At 38.4% G+C, this 21866-nt stretch overlaps 1 protein-coding gene across 4 annotated transcripts in view; it reads left to right on the forward strand.

Annotated features, from left to right (window-relative positions):
- The window catches only part of LOC128136075 (transcription factor RFX3-like), a 172175-nt gene extending 159327 nt beyond the window's left edge, over positions 1 to 12848 (forward strand). For 3 of the 4 annotated variants that reach the window (XM_052775164.1, XM_052775162.1, XM_052775163.1), the window contains 4 exons: positions 220 to 428; positions 1462 to 1615; positions 4883 to 4925; positions 5693 to 12848. In XM_052775164.1, the coding sequence (XP_052631124.1) occupies positions 220 to 428; positions 1462 to 1615; positions 4883 to 4925; positions 5693 to 5934 (648 nt within the window). In that variant the 3' untranslated portion in view covers positions 5935 to 12848. The remainder of the gene's footprint in view (positions 1 to 219; positions 429 to 1461; positions 1616 to 4882; positions 4926 to 5692) is intronic. The other variant, XM_052775165.1, reaches the window with a different exon arrangement.
- Positions 12849 to 21866: the final 9018 nt, after the last annotated feature.

The raw sequence follows: 21866 nt of genomic DNA on the forward strand, positions 1-21866 counted from the left end.
ATTGTATTTTTGTGTGTGCGTGCTTTATTTGATGCCCATTTTTATACTTTGGGTTCCTTACTCTCATTTTCTTCCAACAAAATTGAGAGAGACATGAAAATAAAAATACTCATTAGTTTGCCTAATAAATGTATTTCATCCTTTTCATTTAATTGTTCAATCTTTAAAAATAATTTACATTTTGTGTTTTGCTTTCATGTTTGCCATGTGTTGTAACAGGAACAGGCTTCCTGGGTGTGTCAGTGTGATGACAATATGGTTCAAAGACTAGAAACAGATTTCAAGATGACTCTTCAGCAGCAGAGCACTCTGGAGCAGTGGGCTGCCTGGCTTGATAATGTAATGATGCAAGCATTGAAACCATATGAAGGAAGACCCAGCTTTCCTAAAGCAGCACGGCAATTTCTTTTAAAATGGTCTTTCTACAGGTAGTTCTTAATAGTCTTCTAAATTATTTTAGCTGTTTTATTATTTGCTGAACTGTATGCTGTAATAATGTTGACAAAATTAATATCAGACAATAGTTCCCAAGAAATGAAGAGCTTCCCCCCCCCTCCCCCCGAAAGATTAGTGTTGTTAACATTAAATACAGGGCTATGTGCAACTCAGCAGTGGATGAAATGATCTTTGTATATTATTTTATAGGCCTTGTGCAAGTGTAATGAGGTTAGAATTTTTTCCTGATTTGGAAACATGCTAGGAAACATTTTGGATTGAATAGCTATACAATTTTAAAGGCAATGTTCTTAATACTTTTTATTAAAATACCATGGCTTCTATTTTTATTATGTAGGGAAAACAAAATATTTTTTAATGTGTAAAAAGAACATCAAGAAAAATATTCCATGTCATCTGCTACTGTATCAGTTATCATAGTAAAGCCAGGTTTTTTTTCAAAATGGCACATTGTAGCATCTACTTTCTGAGGGTATCATATGGATATTTTCATCCACAATCTGCATTTTTCTATTTTAAGGTATACACAAACTTATTTAAATTTTACAAGTTTAAAAATCGTACCAATTAAAACCTTTGAACTAGGAATGTGAGCACAACAGACACAATATTTTGAAGGACTACTTTGTTTAAAATTAAATAAATAATCTTAATACAATTTTATTATTTAATATTTTAACAAAAAAATTCCTTCCACTAAGGTCAGTTTTTACATGCGCTCACATATTGGTAATTGTGCATATACCAAAACAAAACCCTTCCTGTCTTTTTTAAAATTTAGCTTCTAGTTGTGTAATGTGGTCTCCAACCATGCTTTCAGAAAAAGGGGAGAGGCAAATAATTGTCTTTCCCAGACATTTCTTTCCGAAGACACCATAAATCACTTCTTTTTGGATAGCATTACTTGAAAAAATATTATTCTTGAAGTGCATATTCCATATTAATAAATTATTAAAGAATTGTGATATTTATTTCATAAATTTCTTTTTCCCCATATTTAAATAGCTCAATGGTGATTCGAGATTTAACCTTACGCAGTGCTGCTAGCTTTGGCTCTTTTCATCTGATCCGCTTGCTTTATGATGAGTACATGTTTTACTTAGTAGAACATCGTGTTGCTCAGGCAACAGGAGAGACACCTATCGCAGTTATGGGAGAGGTAAGATAATATGCAAGACAATGGATTGGTGAATTTAGTGATCAATTTGGATATGCATCTACAATTTTTTTTAAAGTTTACATGGAGCTATGGGATATTTTGCAATATAACTGTTGCAGATTGAGTTGCAAATACATTCGCATCTTCAAATTTGGGTTATATACTTTAATCCATGTTTCCTTGGCTGATTGTTTTTCAGAGTACTAAAACCACAATGACTTCTAACACTGATTCTCTGCAAACGAGCTTGCTCAAAAAAAAAAAAAAAAGCAGATCAACCTACTAGGTAGAAACCTACTTTTTTGAGTTCTGGAAAACTAAATAGTTTATATGAAAATAATAAAGGAACAGAATAATAGGAAACTTGCTTTCAGGGATCTGTTTACACATATTTACACATACTTAAAATTCCAATACAATTATTTACACAAATGAGTAGTCCCATTGACTTAAGAAGGGTGGCTCACATGCAGAAGTTAGTTTTGCTTCAATGGTACTGTTCATGTGTATTGGTTGTACATGGCAAGGCTTTGGGAGGGGGGCTGCAGGGTGGGGGCTGCAGGGGTGGCCTCTGTGAGAAGAGGTAAGGGACTGCCCTGTGCCAGACACAACCAGTTCTAGCCGGCTTGGCAATGGACCCACCACAGGCCAAAGCTGAGCCAATCAGCAAAGTTTTGGGTGCCTCTGTGAAAATATATTTAAGAAAGGGCAGAAAACACCAGACAGGCACAGGAGGAAGGAATAAAAGAGAGTGAGAAACAGCAGAGGGAACACCAAGGTCAGAGCAGTAGGAGATGCTCGATGGTGGAGCAGATATTCCCTGCAGCCTGTGGAGAACTTCCAGAGCAGAGAGATATTCCCAAAGGAACTGCAGCCTGTGGAGAACCCATGCCAGACCAGAGGAAAAGTGTGAGAAGGAAGGAGCGGCAGAGAAAAACCGCTATGTACTGACCACAAGCCCCCCTGCACCACCCATTGCCTCACTGAAGGGATTGAGTGTAACTTGCGACAATAACACAGGGGGGAAGAGAGGTGCTTGGAGTGAAGTTGAGCCTGGGAAAGGGAGGAGAAAGATGTCTTCCTTAAGTGTTTAAATGTTTTGTTCTTTTTTGCTTTTGCTTCCCACTACTCAAATCAGTAATTAAATATTTCTTTTAATTGGCAATAAATTAAGTTAAATTCCCCAAGTCGAATCTGGTTTGCCCATGACAGTAATTGGTAAGTGATCTCCCTGTCTTTATCTTCATCCATGAGCTTTCTCACTCCAGTTCTTCCTGTTTTCTCCCCCATCCCTCTGGATGGGGGGTGGGGAAGTAAGCGAACGGCTGGATGAGTGCTTGGCTGTTAACCAGGGCCAAACAACAACATGCATGAAATGAAAGTAGCACAGAAATACTTGCAGGATTGGGACATGGCATATTTTCATGCTTATATTTCAATGTATTTTGTTTAAAATAAACAGAGCAAAAGTCTCAATTCAGAACCACTGTGTCTTATATGTATCCATGGTATTTGCAAACTGAAGTTTACCTCAGACCTCTTTTTTTCAGTAGCTCACCTAACCGTTAATTTTGAGTGAGTTGCTTAAGAATTCACATTGTCTTAGGAGTTATCATCAAGGAATTGTACTTTTAAAGTGCTAGAAAATGGATAGATGTGGACATATAATAGATGGTTCACCAGACTGAAGCTTAATGTTTTTATACTTGACGATCATTATATCATGTTTTATCTTACTGATAAGTTGTAAGTCACCTTGCATGACTTGATATATCATTCTTCCCTCAGGATATATTAAATAGTATCATTAAATATTATAAAAATATGTACTTTTTCATAGAGATGGGGAGTCTTGGTTTAATTTGTAGTTTGACTGATATGTGTTAGAAAAAATAAATTACTGTTTCTGATTAGATATTTGATTAAACTCTGCCATTACATTTATAGCAAAGTATTGCAAAAGTGTAGTATTGCTACATTCTTGTTTTCTTGACAGACATGATATATGTTAAATGTAATGTTTTTGGTGTACTGTGGGACTTCCTATAATGTTTTGGTAAACTTAAGATGGATATGATCTTAGAGAGAAAATATGTAATCTAAAGCTTTTAGAGGTGAGAGGGGAACAGGGAAGATGTAAATATTCATTAAATACATGGCTTCTTGTGTTTCTCTGCATTTACTGACTGTGGTTGAAATAAAATGGAAAAGACTAAGGCTAGTTTGACAAACACTTGAAGCCAATATAAACTGGCTTTGCAGCTGAGAAAAACACTGTCTCCTCCTCTCCCATCTCCTTAGCTTTAGACACTGATGCTGGCACAAGTACTCAGGCAGTCCTGTGGTTAACTGGATCAGAGAATTCATCCTGTGCAAAATAACCCCATTAAAATTGTGGGGTTTTTTCCTTGGGTCAGTTCTGTCATGTGGTTCTTTGCACGGCCATGTGAACACTTAAGGTGAAAGGATGGGTATGGAGAGGTGAGGAGGGAGTGTGAGGGAACCTGGAAGGATAGGGCTGCTGCTGCTTATGCTGGTTTAGTGTTCACTGAAGTTTTATCTTTCTGTATTTCTGAAAAGGACTGAATCAGGTATGGTTAGAAATATATTTATCTAAACATTGTACTCCTTTCGAGATCAACTCATCAAATTATGCTCTGCTGCTTCTCATTTAAGAGAAAGGTAGATGACTCAGACAAGGAAAGGGAGGAAGGAAGGTTGCATTTTTTACTTGTGAGCAACTTTTCACTTTGTTTTTTGTATAGTTAGCAGAATACACTGTAATAACCATAAACCCTCTTTTCAGCAGTGTCATTTATTTACCTTACATATAGTTTTACTACACTATAACTGCCTTTAGTGACACACCTTCTCAGGGGAACTTTTAAAATAGCTTTTGGTTAAAATATTACAGTTTAAAAATGGACACCAGTCATATTTTCCAGCATTCTACATCAGAAATATCTCACTCAAAACAGCAAAGGCCTTGACATGTCACCCTAAAAAAAGAAAAAACATATGCTTAAGTTTATATTGCATTGTTTTAATTGCTGAGGATTTTTTATTTTAATGTTAATTTCCTTAATATGAACACGAATATGATGGAATAGAAAATGAACTGTTATACTATGGACATGACTGTAGTCACATGCATGCACTTTCATACTAGCCACAAGCCATTGGAGCATAGTACTGGCTTCATCATAGATAATCTAAGGTCATGTTTGTGTAGGACTGTGTCCACACTTTTTATTGTTTATTTTGCAGTTTGGTGATTTAAATGTTATATCCCCTGGAAATATGGAAAAAGGTAAGCAGTCAAATCTCTCAAATGAATAATTTTATATAGAACTAATGTGTCTCTTGGAGCAAAACAAGTTTTTATTTTTTTGAAAATATAGTAAAGCAGAATATAAAGCTGTATCATAATTTAAATTATGTGTATGTTACTATTATATGGGTACAATATGCTATACATGATATATAGTATATAATAATGACTAGAATACTTTAGGTTCTTAATAGGAAAATATTTTAAAAAATGTTTATTATTTACACAAGAAATTTTCAAAATTTCACCCAGAATTTAGCTGTATATCCTGGTGAGAGAGTTGAAGGGGATGGACAGCTGGAAAAAGGAAGATATGATGAGCATGTACATATATCTACATTTGTAGTGAATGATGGGTTTGCTAAGTGAAGATGGCGAAATTGGGTCCAAACACTTGCCAAATAACTTGCTAATTGTTACTGAAGGATATAGTAAGAAATTAGTTTATGTCCTCTTTGTAGATTGAAGGCTTAGTTTGTTCTCTGTTCTTACACTGGTTGTATGATTTGGAGCAAGTCAACCTCTCTTCAGTTCAGTTTCCTTATCAGTAAAATGAGATAACATTAGAGAGAGTTCATTACCCTATTTATCTGTAGTATTTCTTGACTTTTCCCAATAAAATGTTGAGCTTTCAGTTTCTACTTTATCAGGTTGCTGCACTTCCCTGTGTTTTCATATTTCATGTTATTTGTATTTAGATTTTTTCCCTTTGTGCTATTTTTTCTTGGTTGGTTTTTTTTGTGCAGATGAGGGCAGTGAAGTTGAAAGTGAAATAGAAGAAGAGCTGGATGAAAATGGAGAGCCACAAGCCAAGAGGGAGAAAACAGAACTAAACCAGGCATTTCAGGTGGGCTGCATGCAGCAGCCAGTGCTTGAGAGTGGAGTAGAGCAGAGCCTCCTGAACCCACTTCATAATGAGCACATTGTTACAAATACTCAGACTATCAGACAATGCAGTGCTACTGGAAATACATATACTGCAGTCTAATATTGAAGCACCCCCCCCAACTACATTAACCTTGTTGATGCTGGACTTAATGTGGGGGAGAGAATAGGTCTGAAAGTTGACTTATCAAATTTTAGCTGTGCTGAACTTAACCTTTTATTGGAGTTGTGAAATGAAATGGGTGTATGAATTTTGCCAGATGTTTAAAAAATTTTGTAAGCAAAATCATTTTACATTGGTTACTCAATATTATGAGTTTTCCTAGTTTCAAGTGTCAAGGAAGATTTTTGCCAAGCTTTTAATGTCAATGCTTTTGTCCTCTTAAAATGAAAATAACTTATTTTTTTCATAGTTTAAAAATATTTTAATGTTAATTATTTGTCATAATGATTTCATATACATAGGTTTTTAATTAGATGCACTTCTGTGAAATATTAAAAGAAATACTTTCTTTGACTTATACTGGAGGCATACTCATTTGACAGCAGATGCATCAAATTTGTTATAAAAGGTTCTTTTCATTGAACAGAACTAGAAGACACTATTTTGATGAAATTATGAGCATTCAGGGGGTATTTTTCTCATAATGTTGGAGGGTTGGGAAGATCTACTGTTTTCTTTCTCTAAGGAAGAAGTGTTTTTGCTGCATTTACAAATGCAGAATGAGTGATAGAATTGTAACAATGTGGTAATGTGTACACTGTAGACATACCTAATTATCTGATCACCATGTAAACAATACAAGCTTCCTTTAAAATCAACAGCTCCAGATTTTATTTGCATGCCAGTTCCTCTGGTTTTGGAGACTACTGATTCTCTCTATATTTGAGACCACTGCACAGATGCTTTTGGTTGTTGAGTGGTACTGTAGTTGATAGAAACTGAACCAGAAAATAAGTGACTTGATTTTTTTTAAGTGTACATGCTACTTAATGCTGAACTGGACATACAGGAAAACATTTCTTTTGGATTACTTTCTTCTATTCCAAGTCTTTTCCTACTACTAGTTCAATCTGCTGCTTTCATAAATGATAATTAATAGAATGTAAGGAATGTAGCAACCTGCATAATTTTCTTTTCAAAATATATTTCCTGATTATTAAAGTGAATTTAAATTTTTACAAAAATTTAATAACGTAGTGTAACTGGCACACCCCACTTGTACTTATTCCCAATTGCATTGAATTTGAATAGGTGGCTAGATGGACCATTGCCATTTAAGAATGTACATCAGGGATCATTGTACCTCGGCTATTATATGGTGCCTTAAACAGAACTGAAGCTAAGATTTAGTATTTTTTGTTATTCTTAATAACTCTTAACATTTATTCAACGAGGTGTACCTGTCACTTTCAAATTTCCTAAGTATTAAGGGCAGGTTACATAGTCTTCAAAGAAATAAAAGGGGGTTTTATTATTAGGTGATTTTGATATCCCTCTTAAAATTGATAATAAAACTATTTTTTCTTGTTTCTAGCTGAATTTCACTTTATTACAAATAAAATTTGCTTGGGAACTTGAAAAGCAAAACTAGATTTAATATCAACTTCAAATGCTGTTAACAAAATAAATGGACCCTAGTCATAAGCATGGTTATATATTTTTAAACCCTTGTCAGATTTTAATTTTTAAAAGTCAGACTAAATAAATGAGCAGGTACATAATGCAGTGCATATTTTCAATTTGTATATGTGGTAGGGTGTCAGCCTGATGCTATGTTTTAATGATTACATATTATAGTGATAGTTTATACAGTCCATATTAATTGACATTAAACATCTCTGATTTTTTCTGATTATTTTAAGCATTTTCATTATTTTTAAAGCAGACACATGGATTTGCTAAGCTAAAATATTGAAAATAAATAAATAAAAGAAAAAAGTGAAGGAGAGAATAAAACAATTATATAGAAAGGACTGTATGAAATATTTAGGGAGTCTCTTGTTTTATCTAGTGTGACTGTGGATTGATTTTTTTTTTTTTTAAGTCATATATACCAAATGGGTGAACAGCATGTGAAATGAACAGTGTATTTTCAGCAAAAAAATTGTTGCTAGAGCTTTCATATGCTCCAAGAACGGTTACAGATCAACTAAGATGTCCTAAAATTTTTTGGGGTACAAAATTATTTGTAAATTGCTTATCAGAATTTGGAGGCCAACTCATCCTGCTCCATTCTATGTAGGCACAATTCCTACTGATGTCAGTAGATGTTTTTTGTCTCGGCAAAAAGTGCAAATGAGGTTTATGTTCATTTATCTCTAAATTCACCTGTGCACTGAATCCTCATAGATTTTGTTCTCCCAAATATCACTGTATCCTGTTTTTTTTCCCTTAGAAATCAGCACCCTTCACCAAAAATCCTAAAAACTAACCTATGATAAATATTTACTCCCTTTTATTTTGCATTATAAGATTTTAACAAGTAAAATAAAATGAAATATTCAGCATTTTTCATTTTTAACATAGGGTGTTCTATGCTGTGCTGATGGTCTGTATTGCCTGGTTTAAAACTTTGTGTTGACAAACCTTAAATGTTTTCTTATCATTGTCCTTTATTGGTAGAATGTTGGATTTATTGTTGCTGAGAGAAAAGTATGGTTATAACATGTAAATCTAGATTGCTAAGAAGAGGTGGGACCTGAATATCTTTTGATTGATATTTTGAACAGTTGATCACTGTTCATGTAGTGCAAAAAGAAAACAAAATATATGCATACAAAGATAGAATGTATATAACGGATTCTAACAGCAGTTATCAAAACAAATTGGAACTATCCCTGATTCAGATAACTGGAGTTTGTATTTACTATGCTTATCAACTGATTATTCTCTCAGATTTTTAAGTAATATTTTCCCTGCTTTAACAAATATTTAAAAGAATTAAGTTGCTGTAAGCTGCTGTGTATACTTATAGATTTGAGATTTTTGTGCTTTGCTTTTAAATTTACTGCAATTTTGATCATACACATATGAAACAATTTACACAGTTTTGATATTTGTTAATGGAAAGGTATTGTTAATAGATGGGTATTGTTAATGATTTAAGAAAAGAAACATGGATACCTCAATCCAAATTATGTAGTGTGTAGCATGTGGCTGAATTTGAATCTGAGGCCTGCTTAACTCTTTTAGAGCTCTAAAGAGCTGTAGCAAGCATCTACTGGCTAGACATTATAAGATAAGGGTTCATATGATTTGTGTATTTTACCCGATCTTGATGTGAAATTCAAAATAATTATTTTAGAGATGCTTCCCCTATTAGCACGAATAACTTAGTGAACACTGTGGAGGAATGGGTATTGTTGAATTACTTTTTCAAAACACGGGGCCCAATTTTCACAAGTTTTATATTTATGAAAAGTTGTTGGTACATTTTCATATTTCTCATTGTAAATCAGTTTAAAAAAAACCCTCTTTTCAGTTATCTATTTCTGTGTTTTATTATTGTACTGTAGCATGCTTTGTGCACCTTTTTTTTTTAATGTTCCATTAAACGATGTGGAGAATATTCTTTAAATTGTTTACTTACTTACAAAATGATGATGTACGGCATTTCTGCCTTTAGTTCACAAATGTGTAAAATAATGTGCTGGTGTACTGTCACTGAGGAATGTATAGGTCTATAAAACATTTTAATTTAAACTGAAGCATTTTTAAATGTCTGAAACACTGCTTCTGTTCAAAATATTTTCCATGGGGGAAGACCTGACCTGATATATTTGTGGTTCTCACCAAATGATATCAGCATTGTTTAGAAAAAACATTTATATTAGCTAGAGCTACATTGCAATCTAACTTAATTTATAGAGTGGTTTTACAAAATAAAATAACCTTTTATAGTAATGAAAAAAATTGGTGAAAAATTAACTTTTTTAATAATGTAAGTATTTTTGGTACTTCATGTGACAGTGATTTCAGAGTTTAAAACATCCATTTGAGAGATCAGTATAAATTTGTGAAAATTGCATCCTTGTCTCTGTAGAGCAGGAAAACTATCATGTCTGTGGTTTAAAAACAGGTCAATGAATGGTATTCTAGTATCTTTGCTACTTTGGTGATAAAGAAAAAAAAAAACAGGAATAGAAGCATAAATACAAAGTGCTTAGTTTTAGCCTTAGAAAATTAATTTAATGTAATGCCTTGCATTAACCCTTTGAGCATTGTAAGGATACACTTTTCAGGTAATTTAATTAGACCACTGAAAATATTCTATACATTTAAGTAACCGATTTTCTTGTAGAATTTTTTTTTTAAATTTCTAAATTAAATACTTGCATACTAGACAGAAATGATTTTGTTACAGAAGGCTCAATAGATTTAGGCTAAATTATTCACTGCCATCAATATGTGCTGTCTGGTGCAAAACACTACTTCTGCTATTTTGTTTTCATAATTGCATAAATATCTGGAGAAATCAAATATTTGACTCTACAGACATAAGTTGTTTACTTTAAGATGCCTTTACAAGATGGAGGTTTAGAAAAAAAAAAATTTCTACTATTTTGAAAATCTCTTTAGGGTAATATTAAAATACTCTAATACTGTAAATGAAAATCTTTAAACATAAAACCAAAACTGCTTAGTTAACTAGAGAATGAATTTTACAGAACCCTTGGTATGTTTGCAATCAAATTTTCTGCAGTCTATATCTGATAAATAGACAAAAAGGACATTGTTGTGTTCATATTACTTTTAACATTCAGTCACTGCGATATGAACTAATGGAAAGAGAGGTACTAGATTCAGCTTCCTCTACAGGGATGTGGTTTGGATGACTCTTATTGAATGTCAGAATTTAGAAAGAAAAAATAAAAACACCTAGAAATCACACCTGCCGCCTTCTGTGTTGAAAGAGTCCTTTGTTCTTACAAGTAGTACTCATCAGAACAAGGGAACAAGTTCAGAAGTGAGTAGAGAGTTGTTGAAAATTATAGATAGAAATACCACTTTACTGAGCTTTTCTAATGGGTCCTTGCAGTAGCAATCAGCAACACTAGGTGCAGATGTATTTAATCAAATCTAGCTGAGTGAAAAAAAAGTCTCATTACATTGTTTAGTGGAATTACATCAATAGTATAGTGCAAGTAAATTGTAAAGATTTTTAGCCAGTTAATGCAAATTCATGCATAATTAAAATGCAATACTCAAAGGGTTTTAATTTAACAATATTTTATTCATAATTTATTGTAAATGCTTCCCAGTTTGCATGCCTTGAACATTGCTGCTAGCAATTTTATATGCCAGCAGACTTGAGTTTAATTTACCCATTTTACTTAAGAAATAGTAAAAGCCACTTACAAAGTGACTGCCTAGTTTTCATTTGAGGAAATCATGCCTTAGTTTGATCATTTAAACTCTCTTGGTTTATTCTGATTTTTTTTCTTTTAAAAAAAAGAAACCCAGCAATTGAAATGTCAGGATTGGAAGCCCTGAGTAATTAAACATTTGGTAAAAATTGTTCTTGTAATTGATCATTAAGGCTGAAATTCATTGTAGAGAAGAAAGTCCATAACAAGACTATGAGCATCAAAATGACCCTTACTTAAATCCAAATCAGGGAAATGCTCTTATGTTCTTAAGTGCCTCCTTGATTGTGGTGCAAATGTCTTGCAAGAATTTTCAGCTCTGGGTGAACTTTACTCTAAAATAATAAATATTTTAAAAGAATTAAGACTGTGGAGGGACAACCTCACCTTGACTGGTGTTTACCAGGGACCTAATCCAGTATCTTTTGACTTGCTGATATCAACAAGAGGGGTTTTTTTCTTTTGGTTTGTTTTTTTTTACACAAAGAATACTAAAGGGTTCCCAAATACATTGTTAAAGTTATTTTTTTTGTATTTAAACATTAAATATCATATTAAAATAACCCAATAAAGCAATTTAAAATGTCAGAAAAATATAATTTTGTACCAAAGCAAGTTTATCATCTTCACCGGAAATTTGGATTTACAGTATAACAAATGAGGCTATTGAATAAACTTTGAGTGCCTTTCTAACACTTGGGAAATTTTGCCTCAGGTGGTAAACTGTAATTAGGTTAATTCTAGAGCTTGCCAATCAATAATTCTGTCATCACTCAGGGCTTTCTTACCTTCTAGGAAACTTACTTGGTTCCATTTATTTTCTACTGTATTTTTTTAAAGTGCCATCATTTAAATTTCACTTAGTAAGTGGCAGATTACATTACTCAGTCCCACAGGCACAGAAATGTAATAACACTAGGAGAAATTGATCTTTTGTTTTCCTATTTACTGCATACATTATGTAAATTAAGAAAGCAACTTTTTTGTAGACTGTACATGTGACAATGTAATGTTGTTTTGCAATTTTTTAATTAGTTGAACAGACTTTTTAATTATTTAAGGAAAACATCTTTACAGAATAATTTGATAGTTTTTTTGTATAATGTATCTGATTTTGTAAATATGTATTTCCTGATGTGAATTTTTTTTTGTGAGAAATGCTAAATCTTTTAGTATCTCATGTCCTCTCAAAATTGAAAGGAGCTAAATAATAGTTTGTGGGCAATTTGTATTGTGTACTGTACAATAACTAGGCAACTTTTATAATTATAAAAATATATATTAACTTTTAGTGTGTTGTTTAAAAATAATGACTGGAACATACTAAAGACAGTAGGATTTTTCTGAATATTTCAGACATGAACTCAGGCTAGTTTTCTTGTGTTTTTCAAAACAAAATTGTGTATTGTCTTCTGAAATAAATAAATTTGTTTTCCTGTTACAAACATTTGACATTTGAATTGTTTTGGAGTTTGTATAATTAAATATTTTAGATTGTAATATTATTGATTTTGAAAGAAAAATGATTTCAACTTCTGCCTTTTAAATAAGCCAGTTAATATTTATGTAGCAGTATTAGGAGTAAAAAACTAACACTGAGTGTTTGTCAGACTGCAAAAGTGATTATTATTTGAGGTGTCAACTTGATTAAATAGCTGTTCATGCTTCTAATAACTGCAGAATATAATATGTTAATTTAAATATCAAGAATAATTTTCCATTCTAAATTTAGCTAGCTAAAATAGGGTTGTTAGGAGCAAGAAGACTTTGGCATCTGGACTTCATTGCTGTTAATGTATGACCACCAAAGCCTACTACTGCAAGTTTTGCTTTAGTAAAATTGTGAAAATATTTGCAGCATTAACGTATTTCAGCATACTTAATCTGAAAACAAAGAATAAAATCTCTATCGTATCAAGCCATGTTTCTCATGGATCTCTAATGTGTGTTCCAGACAGTGTGTTTTGCATTTAAAAATGTAGCATGCTATTTTAATTGCGGAAGACCCACCAAGTAACAGAATGCTAGAACATTAAAGTGAGTTTGGAATACCAGGATCAAATCAGGTATTTCATATAAAGCTTAGAAAAAAGATAGGAAAGCTGCTTCCTAGAGCTTGAATTTATTTTGTTTGGGAAGTTCAGATTATGAGCATTATAATCCACAGTTGCCTGTCTCATACAGTTTATTTCGACTAAGGTTCAAAAGCTTATTACAAATACAATACTGGCTCCTGGAATGAATCCTACCAGACAAGACTATAAATCTTTATACCCTGATGACAAGCCAGATTTGCGTTTACAAAATCCTCCTAATTGGTTTGAAGACTGAGACTTCCTGTCCTAGCTGGTGCTTTGGTTGAGACTGAGTGGGTTTAGTTCCAGCACACATCTGGTAGAGAAGGAGCTGTAAAAGACATCTTCTTTCATCCTGACTGACAGTATTTGGTCATATTATTAGATTCTTTTTCAGCGACAGTGTTACTAGAAAGAATGTTCAGGATTCAGCCTCTGTTATTGTTAATATTAATTAAAATAGCTTAATCATTTAAATAATAAATAGAAGTTTAGTTCAACCTCCCCACAGTGCTGTAATATAGATCCCATAGCATACAATATGGCAGAAATGGTGGAAATTCAGGGAAATGCAAGGTATTGTAAGAAGACAGCAGAATAAGATAGGTTATACATCAAACTACCATTTTTATTACTTCTGCAAGGTGATTTTTCTGCACAATGTTGATATTATCAAGCAAGTTACATTCTATATCAAGTTATTTTAAATGTATTTAATTTGCCTCACCTCAGACAATCACTCCTAATGTGTAAAAAGTCATATAGCCCACAACAATCTAAACTGTGCCAAAAGCCATCACAAATATAAAGCCAATTATTATTCCACAAAGGAACCAAGGCAGTCAAACCTTTATCCATTTCTGGCACTGTTAATGGTATGCCAAATAGAGTTGCTGTGTTGACTTGATGCTGTTATTCCTGATCTTATTCCAGTTTTCGCTAAATACCATTGTATATATTCTTCCCCAATAACTGGATTAGCCTAACAGTATTAAAAAAGAAAACAACTAACCAAACAAAAAATCTTGACTACAATGTGGTGCTGTTGACAGTTTATTCTGAACAATTTTATGAACAGAACTGTTTTCTCAAGGAAATACTATGCACCCAAAATCTGGAGCTGTCTTCACTACTAAAGTTTAGGGCATAGTCAGACATACTTTCACAGATCTAGCTGGAGCAGTGTTTAAAAAGATGTTGTCCCAAGCTGTTCTCTCTTTTCAGCTGGAAGTTGCTGTTCCCCACAGTGGGTGGGATGTGAATACAGATGACCTGAGTACAACTAGCATATTTCTGAGACAAAACCAACTACCTTTGCTCAAACTAGCTGGAAGTAGTTTGTACTAATATCTTTGTTCCATAGCTTAGGAAGTCCTTAAAGCTTCCTAAGCTGTTGTAGTAGCTTAGTTAGAGGAACAACAAAACAAGTGGATGATGATGGGCATTTATTGAATTATAGAATGATATGGGTTGGAAGGGACATCTGGAGGTCTCTAGTCCAACCCATCCCACTCGCCAAGCACGGCCCCTATTTGTGTTTGACATCCTCATGGGGAAAAAACTTCCTAATATCTAAGTGGAATTTCCCATGTTTCAGCTTGTGCCCATTGCCTCTTGTCCTTCCTTTTCTTCTGAAGGCTAAACAATCCCAGCTCTCAGCCTCTTCTTTTATGTCATATGCTCCAGCCCCCGATCATCTTGGTGGCCCTCTGCTGGGGTCACTCCAGTATGTCAATGTCTTTCTTGTACTGGGGAGCCCAAAAGGGGACACAGGACTCCAGTTGTAGTCTCATCAGTATTAAACAGAGGGGGAAAAAAATCACTTCTCTCAACCTTCTGGCTACATTACTGTTGATACAGCCCAGGATGCAGTTTGCCTTGACCACAAAGGCACACTGCTAGCTCATTTACTAGTTGTCCACCAGGACCCTAGGTCCTTTTCTGCAAAGCTGTTCTCTAGCCAATCAGCCCCCAGCCTGTACTGGTGTATGGAGTTGTTCCATCCCAGATCTGGGAAATTTCCCTTTGTTGAACTCAGTGAGGTTCCTGTCAGCCCATTTCTCCAGCCTGTCAAGGTCCTTCTGAGTAGCAACCCTGCCCTCCAGTGTATCAACTGCTCCCCCTAATTTGGTAGCATCCAGAAATTTTCAGTGTGCACTCCATCCCATCATTCAAGTCATTAATAAAGATGTTAAACAGTGTCAGCCCTAGTATCAGTCCTTGAGAGGTAACTGGTAATCAGTCAATGGTTGGACTTTATACCACTGATCACAAAATAAATTTTACCTTTAAACTTGATACTTGGTCATAAGAATACTATCTTTGAATATTTCAAATAGCCTAAATATTTTGATAGATGGGTGAAACTCTTACAAGACTTCTTCAGGCATCATTTGCGTAAGGGTATGTGGAAGGAGAGTGTCTGCTCCTTCAAGGATATCTGGTCAAAGGAGCCATAAACAAGAATATACAAAGACAAACCTGACCAACACATGATAAGGGAGGTTCTGATAAGAACAAACTTGGTTAGTCACCCTAATTGGTAAGGATATGTGGGGTGTGAGAATGTTTATTTTTTCGGGTGCATGATAAGGAAAGGGAGGGAGACAAATACACAGACTCATAAAATCTGACCAATTAGCATTAACAAAGACAATAACCAGAAACAAACCTGGTCGCTCACACTAATTGATGGGCTATCAAGGAACTGCAGGCAAACCCAGGACTTTGCAACTGATAAGGATGCAAACCTGTGGGTCCAGGAGGGGGTCCAGGAGGGACTATTCCAGCTGATGAGACAATGTCCAGGAGAAGGAGGAGCAGGGAGGAACAAAGAGGGGGGTAGACAGAAAAGGGTATAAAAGGGGCCAGTCACATGTAAAATGGGGCTGGTTAGTACACTTGTCTGGGTGAGCCCTGCTCCTGATCACCACAATCTGTCCTATCTTATTATTAAATGTCGTGGTTTAAACCCAGCCAGCAACTAAGCACCACACAGCCACTCACTCACTTCTCCCCCACCCAGTGGGATGGGGGAGAGAATTGGGGAAAAAAAAGTAAAACTCGTGGGTTGAGATAAGAACAGTTTAATAGAACAGAAAGAAAGAAAATAATAATGATGATGATAACAATAATAAAATGACAATAATAATAATAAAAGGATTGGAATATACAAAACAAGTGATGCACAATGCAATTGCTTGCCACCTGCCGATCAATGCCCAGTTAGTCCCAGAGCGGCGGTTCCCTCCCAGCCCCACTCCTCCCAGTTTATGTACTAGACATGACATCACATGGTATGGAATACCCCGTTGGCCACTTTGGGTCAGCTGCCCTGGCTGTGTCCCCTCCCAACTTCTTGTGACCCTCCAGCCTTCTTGCTGTCTGGGCATCAGAAGCTGAAAAATCCTTGACTTTAGACTAAACATTACTTAGCAACAACTGAAAACATCAGTGTTATCAACATTCTTCGCATACTGAACCCAAAACATAGCACTATACCAGCTACTAGGAAGACAACTCTATCCCAGCCGAAACCAGGACAAACTCTCTCTCTGTGTAATCTCACTGCCTATCCCCTGTGTATGTGTGCTGCAAGGGCTAAGTGCCAGCTACTGGTGAGACCTCTGTGAGTGGATTTAGTGCTAGCTACTGGATTCAGACCAAGGGTGTGGGCACCCCCGGCCTGTAATGTCAGCTACTGAAGCAAGTGAGGGTCCTAGCATCAGTAGTTGGAGGGGCCATAAATCTCTGGATCTAGGGAGGGTCCTACAGAATTTGAGCCTGGAGTGCCAGTGTATTGGGTCTGGCTGGGATGGAGTTAACTTTCTTCATAGCACCCCATATGGTGCTGTGCTTTGCATTTGTGGCTAGAACAGTGTTGATAACACACCAATGTTTTGGCTATTGCTGAAGAGTGCTTGCAGAGCATCTAGGCTGTCTCTCCAAACCCTGCCCCCCCGCCCAAAGGCCAGTAGGCTGGAGGATGGGCAAGAGGTTGGGAGGGGACACAGCTGGGACAGCTGACCCTCAACTGACCAAAGGGATATTCCATGCCATATGACGTCATGCTCAGCAATAAAAGCTCAGGGAAAGGGGGAGGATGGGGGGGACAGTAAATCCTGTTATCCTCTGTAACATCTTCATCATCCCTTTTCCCAACCTGGCTGGGGGCAGGGCTTCCCTATGGGAGGTTTATCGGAGCCAGTTCTTCCAGGAGAAAGAGTGCTTAGTTGCCTGCTGAGGTTAAACCACAACATTGACATGCACCAATATGAGAATTCTGATTACCCTGTGGCAGGTACACCTGCCCCGACAGGAAACGAAACTTCTCCGGGCAGGGAGAAGACGAAAAAAACCCCAAACCCTAGAGGCCGCAGGTTGAAAATTGAACTGACCAATCAAATGCGCCAGGTACATGGAAGTGTTGACCTTTTGGCCAATGGGGATTAAAATTACCACAGATCAGATTCGACAAGGGTATAAACGGGGACCTGCTGGAGGACATTTTGAGTCAGTTCTCAGAGTAGCAGGTCTGCAGTCAGGGACTCTCCCCTTGAGTCGGGATGCTGCCCTAGGTAACTCCTCGAGGTTGAGAGCCCTCATCTTTTAGGTGAGTGATATGTTCATTTTGAGTCATCATTTTAAATCTTAAGAATTCTTAAGTCGGCTGTGTAGTACTAATTCCCCTTACATCATTGAGCCTGTGGTTCACTAATGTTATTGGAGTTCTAACTAACTTTTTACTGAAGAATAAATCTCATTTTTAACACCTGTTGGATTTGATTGTGTGAGCCTCCGTAACGTTTTAAGTTGGCGTAGTCGGCAGGATGGTGATAATAGAGGAATTATTATGGAGGCACAGCTGTAGCCCTTCTCCCCCAGGTATGGAATGGGCGAAGGAGAAGTGGTCCAACCCAGCAGCGGTCATGGAGAGAGTAGAACAATGCCGCAGCAGTAGTTGAGACGGCAAAGGCAAAGGTAGTATGTGTGCCATCCTAGGCGCCTGCTTGATTCAAGCGCAAAACCAAAAGAGTGATTCTGACAGATTGGCAAAGGATAATTCTAAAAAGCAAGGGGAAATAGATTGTTCGAAGGCGGAATTGAAACGAGAAAAGGAGTGGACGCATCTATTGGAACGAAAGATTGAAATTATGCTAGCACAAGCAAAAAAGCCCCCCAGTATTACTCAAATCTGAAAGTTAATCATGGGTACGGACCCTGAGGATTGGGATGGGGACATCTGGGGAGACTCTGATGAAAACAGCTCTGAAGAGGTAGAGGAATTGGAGGGAAGGGACGTGCGACCCCTTATTAAAACAGAAAGGCACACGGGTCCGCACGGTGGGAACCCCTGAACCACTGTCTGCACGACCCCTTGGTCGGGACCCGAACTCAGTTTGCTGCAAGCTAAGTTTTCGCACAAGCTGGGCAAAACTGAGACTGAATATTTGTGGAGAGTCTTTAACTGGGGGGAGATTGGATACTATTGAGTGATGACAAAGCAAGAGGTTTCTGGGGACCGGGAGTGTTTCTGAGTGACGGACTGGCAGGTGATCAGTCGATAACGTCCCGAGTAGCTTACTGGGCTGGGGGTGTGGACCCCAAGGAGAGAGGAGAACCTGTTACTATCCGGGTAAAGGGACTGTCGGAGTTAACGGAGGGAGTGCAAAAGGCGGCCTGTGTTCAGGCCATGTACGACAGAGGGCAGCAAGGGATACCGATGGCTGTACCGGTGGACTCCCGCCACCCCTTAGACCCCTTATTAGAGGGCTGCCGGATGCTTTAAAGATACACGTCCAGTCCCTCAGAGAAAGAATTCAGGGGGCCATTGAGCGTAATCAGCAGAACCCTCCCGCGCACGGGATGACCTGGGCGGAAGTACTGCACAGCATAGTAGTTCACGGGCGCGAGATGGGATGGGCGGAGCCGAGCGGTGGCGCGGAGGGCAGCAGGAAGGTCCGGCCAGCCAGTCGTAAACCCCGCCCCGAACAGCCTCCTCGTCCCCGGGAGCCTGAGCTCCTTCCCCGGGGTCGGCCGGGTCGGAATTACGATCCCGGAAGGAATGATCTCTGGCGGAAGGCACTGGCACTGGGGGCACCCCGAGCCGTGCTGCGCGGGCAGTCCACTGACAACATCCGGAAGCTGGTGGAATTGCTGGAGGGGAAAACTAGAGACCAAAGGGAAGCGCCAGCAACCTCGCCCCCTCGGGAAGAGAAACTGAACCCTTTCGCGGCACTGCGAGGGCAAATGGAAGGGCTAAAAAAACCTAGAAGTTGCGGTTTGGGGTTCAGGCCGCCCAATCCGCGTGGTGAATTCTTGCCAATGGTCTGCTGATAAGGAGCCTTATATACACATTCCTGTGGGTCCAAGACAGATAAGTTTAGAATTTTTAATTGATACGGGAGCCCAAATTAGTGTTTTAAACAAACAACAAAGCTAATGAGCTGGGAATTAAACCATCGAGAAAGGCTATAAACATTAGAGGAGAGACAGGAGCAGCAGGAAAATGTCCCATAGCTCAAACCCAACTCTGGCTACCTGGGGAAAAGAGAATGACTGCTGTGGAAGTGGCTTTAAGCCCCTATGAGGGAAATATACTGGGATTTGATGTGCTGGCAGGTAGACAATGGGACCTACCCAATGGCAGGGTGTGGAGCTTCGGGGGCAGGGGGGCAGAGGGGCAGAGGCCACCCATGTGAGAACCTTGCAGGTTGCTCCTGCACTACCACAATCTAAGGTAACCCGTGTCTCTCAATACCCACTTCCAGCTGTGGCCAAACAGGGCATTTTGGAAGTAATTAATGATCTGGAGAAGAGACAGATCATCAGTTGCACACATTCCCCTTATAATTCTCCTGTTTGGCCAGTCCATAAACCAGATGGAAGGTGGCAACTAACAATTGATTATAGAAGATTGAACAGTAATACCCCACCATTAACTGCTGCTGTTCCAAGTATTACCTCAGTAATAACAGCAATACAGGCCACGGCCCACTGATGGATGGCTGCTTTAGATGTCAAGGATATGTTTTTTATGGTTCCCCTAAGGGAAGAGGACAAACCCCAGTTCGCCTTCACTTGGGAGGGGACACAATACACTTTTAATCGACTTCCCCAGGGATATAGGCATTCCCCCACTATTGCTCACAATGCTTTAGCCAAGTTCCTTGATGCTGTGGAAGTGCCATCAGGTGCTCACATATATCAATATATAGATGATATCCTAGTTGGTGGGGATAACAAGGAACAGGTAGGGCAAGTGGCTGAGGCCATCTGGAATCTGTTAGTCAAGAATGGGCTAGACATTCCATCTTCTAAATGTCAAGGTCCTGGACAATAAATTAAATTCCTGGGGGCATGGTGGATAGCTGGAGCAGTTGCGGTACCTGATGACACTCTATCAGCTATTGAAAAGGGACAGACTCCAGGCAATAAAATGGAATTACAGCAGCTGCTAGGTACTTTGGGCTACTGGAGAAAACATATACCAGGGTTCTCAGTGATTGCCCGCCTTCTCTATGACTTGCTCCGAAAGAATAGGAAATGGGATTGGACTTTGCAACATACGGAAGCCCGTAACACTTTGAAAGATGAGCTTAAGGCTTATCAGAGACTAGGCCCATTGCACCCGCGAGACCCGTTAAGGGTGGAATGGGGATTTGCCACACATGCCTTGTACTGTGGTGTGTTTCAAAAGGGACCGCAAGGATCAGCTAGGCCTTTATTATTCTCTTCCACTTCATCTAAGGAGACTGAGCAACGATATTCAGATTGGAAAAAGGGGGTCCTTTCCCTCACTAGAGCAGTTAAGGAGGCTGAAAAGCTGCGTACATGTGATGGGTTAACCCTGGCTGGACGCCAGGTGCCCACCAGAGCCGTTCTATCACTCCCCCTCCTTCTCAGCTGGACAGGGGAGAGAAAATATAACAAAGAGCTTGTGGGTTGAGATAAGGATAGGAGAGATCACTCACCAATTACCGTCACAGGCAAAACAGACACAGTTTGGGGAAACTTAACTCGATTTATTACAAATCAGCCGGAGTAGGGTAATGAGAAATAAAACCAAATCTCAGAACACCTTCCCTCCACCCCTCCCTTCTTCCCGGGCACAACTTCACTCCCGGATTCTCTACCAACCCCCCAGCGGCACAGGGGGACGGGGATGGGGTTTACGGTCAGGTCATCACACGTTATTTCTGCTGCTTCATCCTCCTCAGGGGGAGGACTCATCACACTCTTCCCCTGCTCCAGCGTGGGGTCCCACCCACGGGAGACAGTCCTCCACGAACTTCTCCAACGTGGGTCCTTCCCACGGGCTGCAGTTCTTCACGAACTGCTCCAGCATGGGTCCTTTCCACGGTGTGCAGTCCTTCAGGCACAGACTGCTCCAGCGTGGGCCCCCCACGGGGTCACAAGTCCTGCCAGAAAACCTGCTCCGTGGGCTCCTCTCTCCACAGATCCGCAGGTCCTGCCAGGATCCTGCTCCAGCGCGGGCTTCCCACGGGGTCACAGCCCCCTTCGGGAACCCACCTGCTCCGGCGTGGGGTCCTCCACGGGCTGCAGGTGGATATCTGCTCCACCGTGGACC

The sequence above is a fragment of the Harpia harpyja genome, chromosome W (assembly GCF_026419915.1).
Source record: "Harpia harpyja isolate bHarHar1 chromosome W, bHarHar1 primary haplotype, whole genome shotgun sequence".
Lineage (NCBI taxonomy): Eukaryota > Metazoa > Chordata > Aves > Accipitriformes > Accipitridae > Harpia > Harpia harpyja.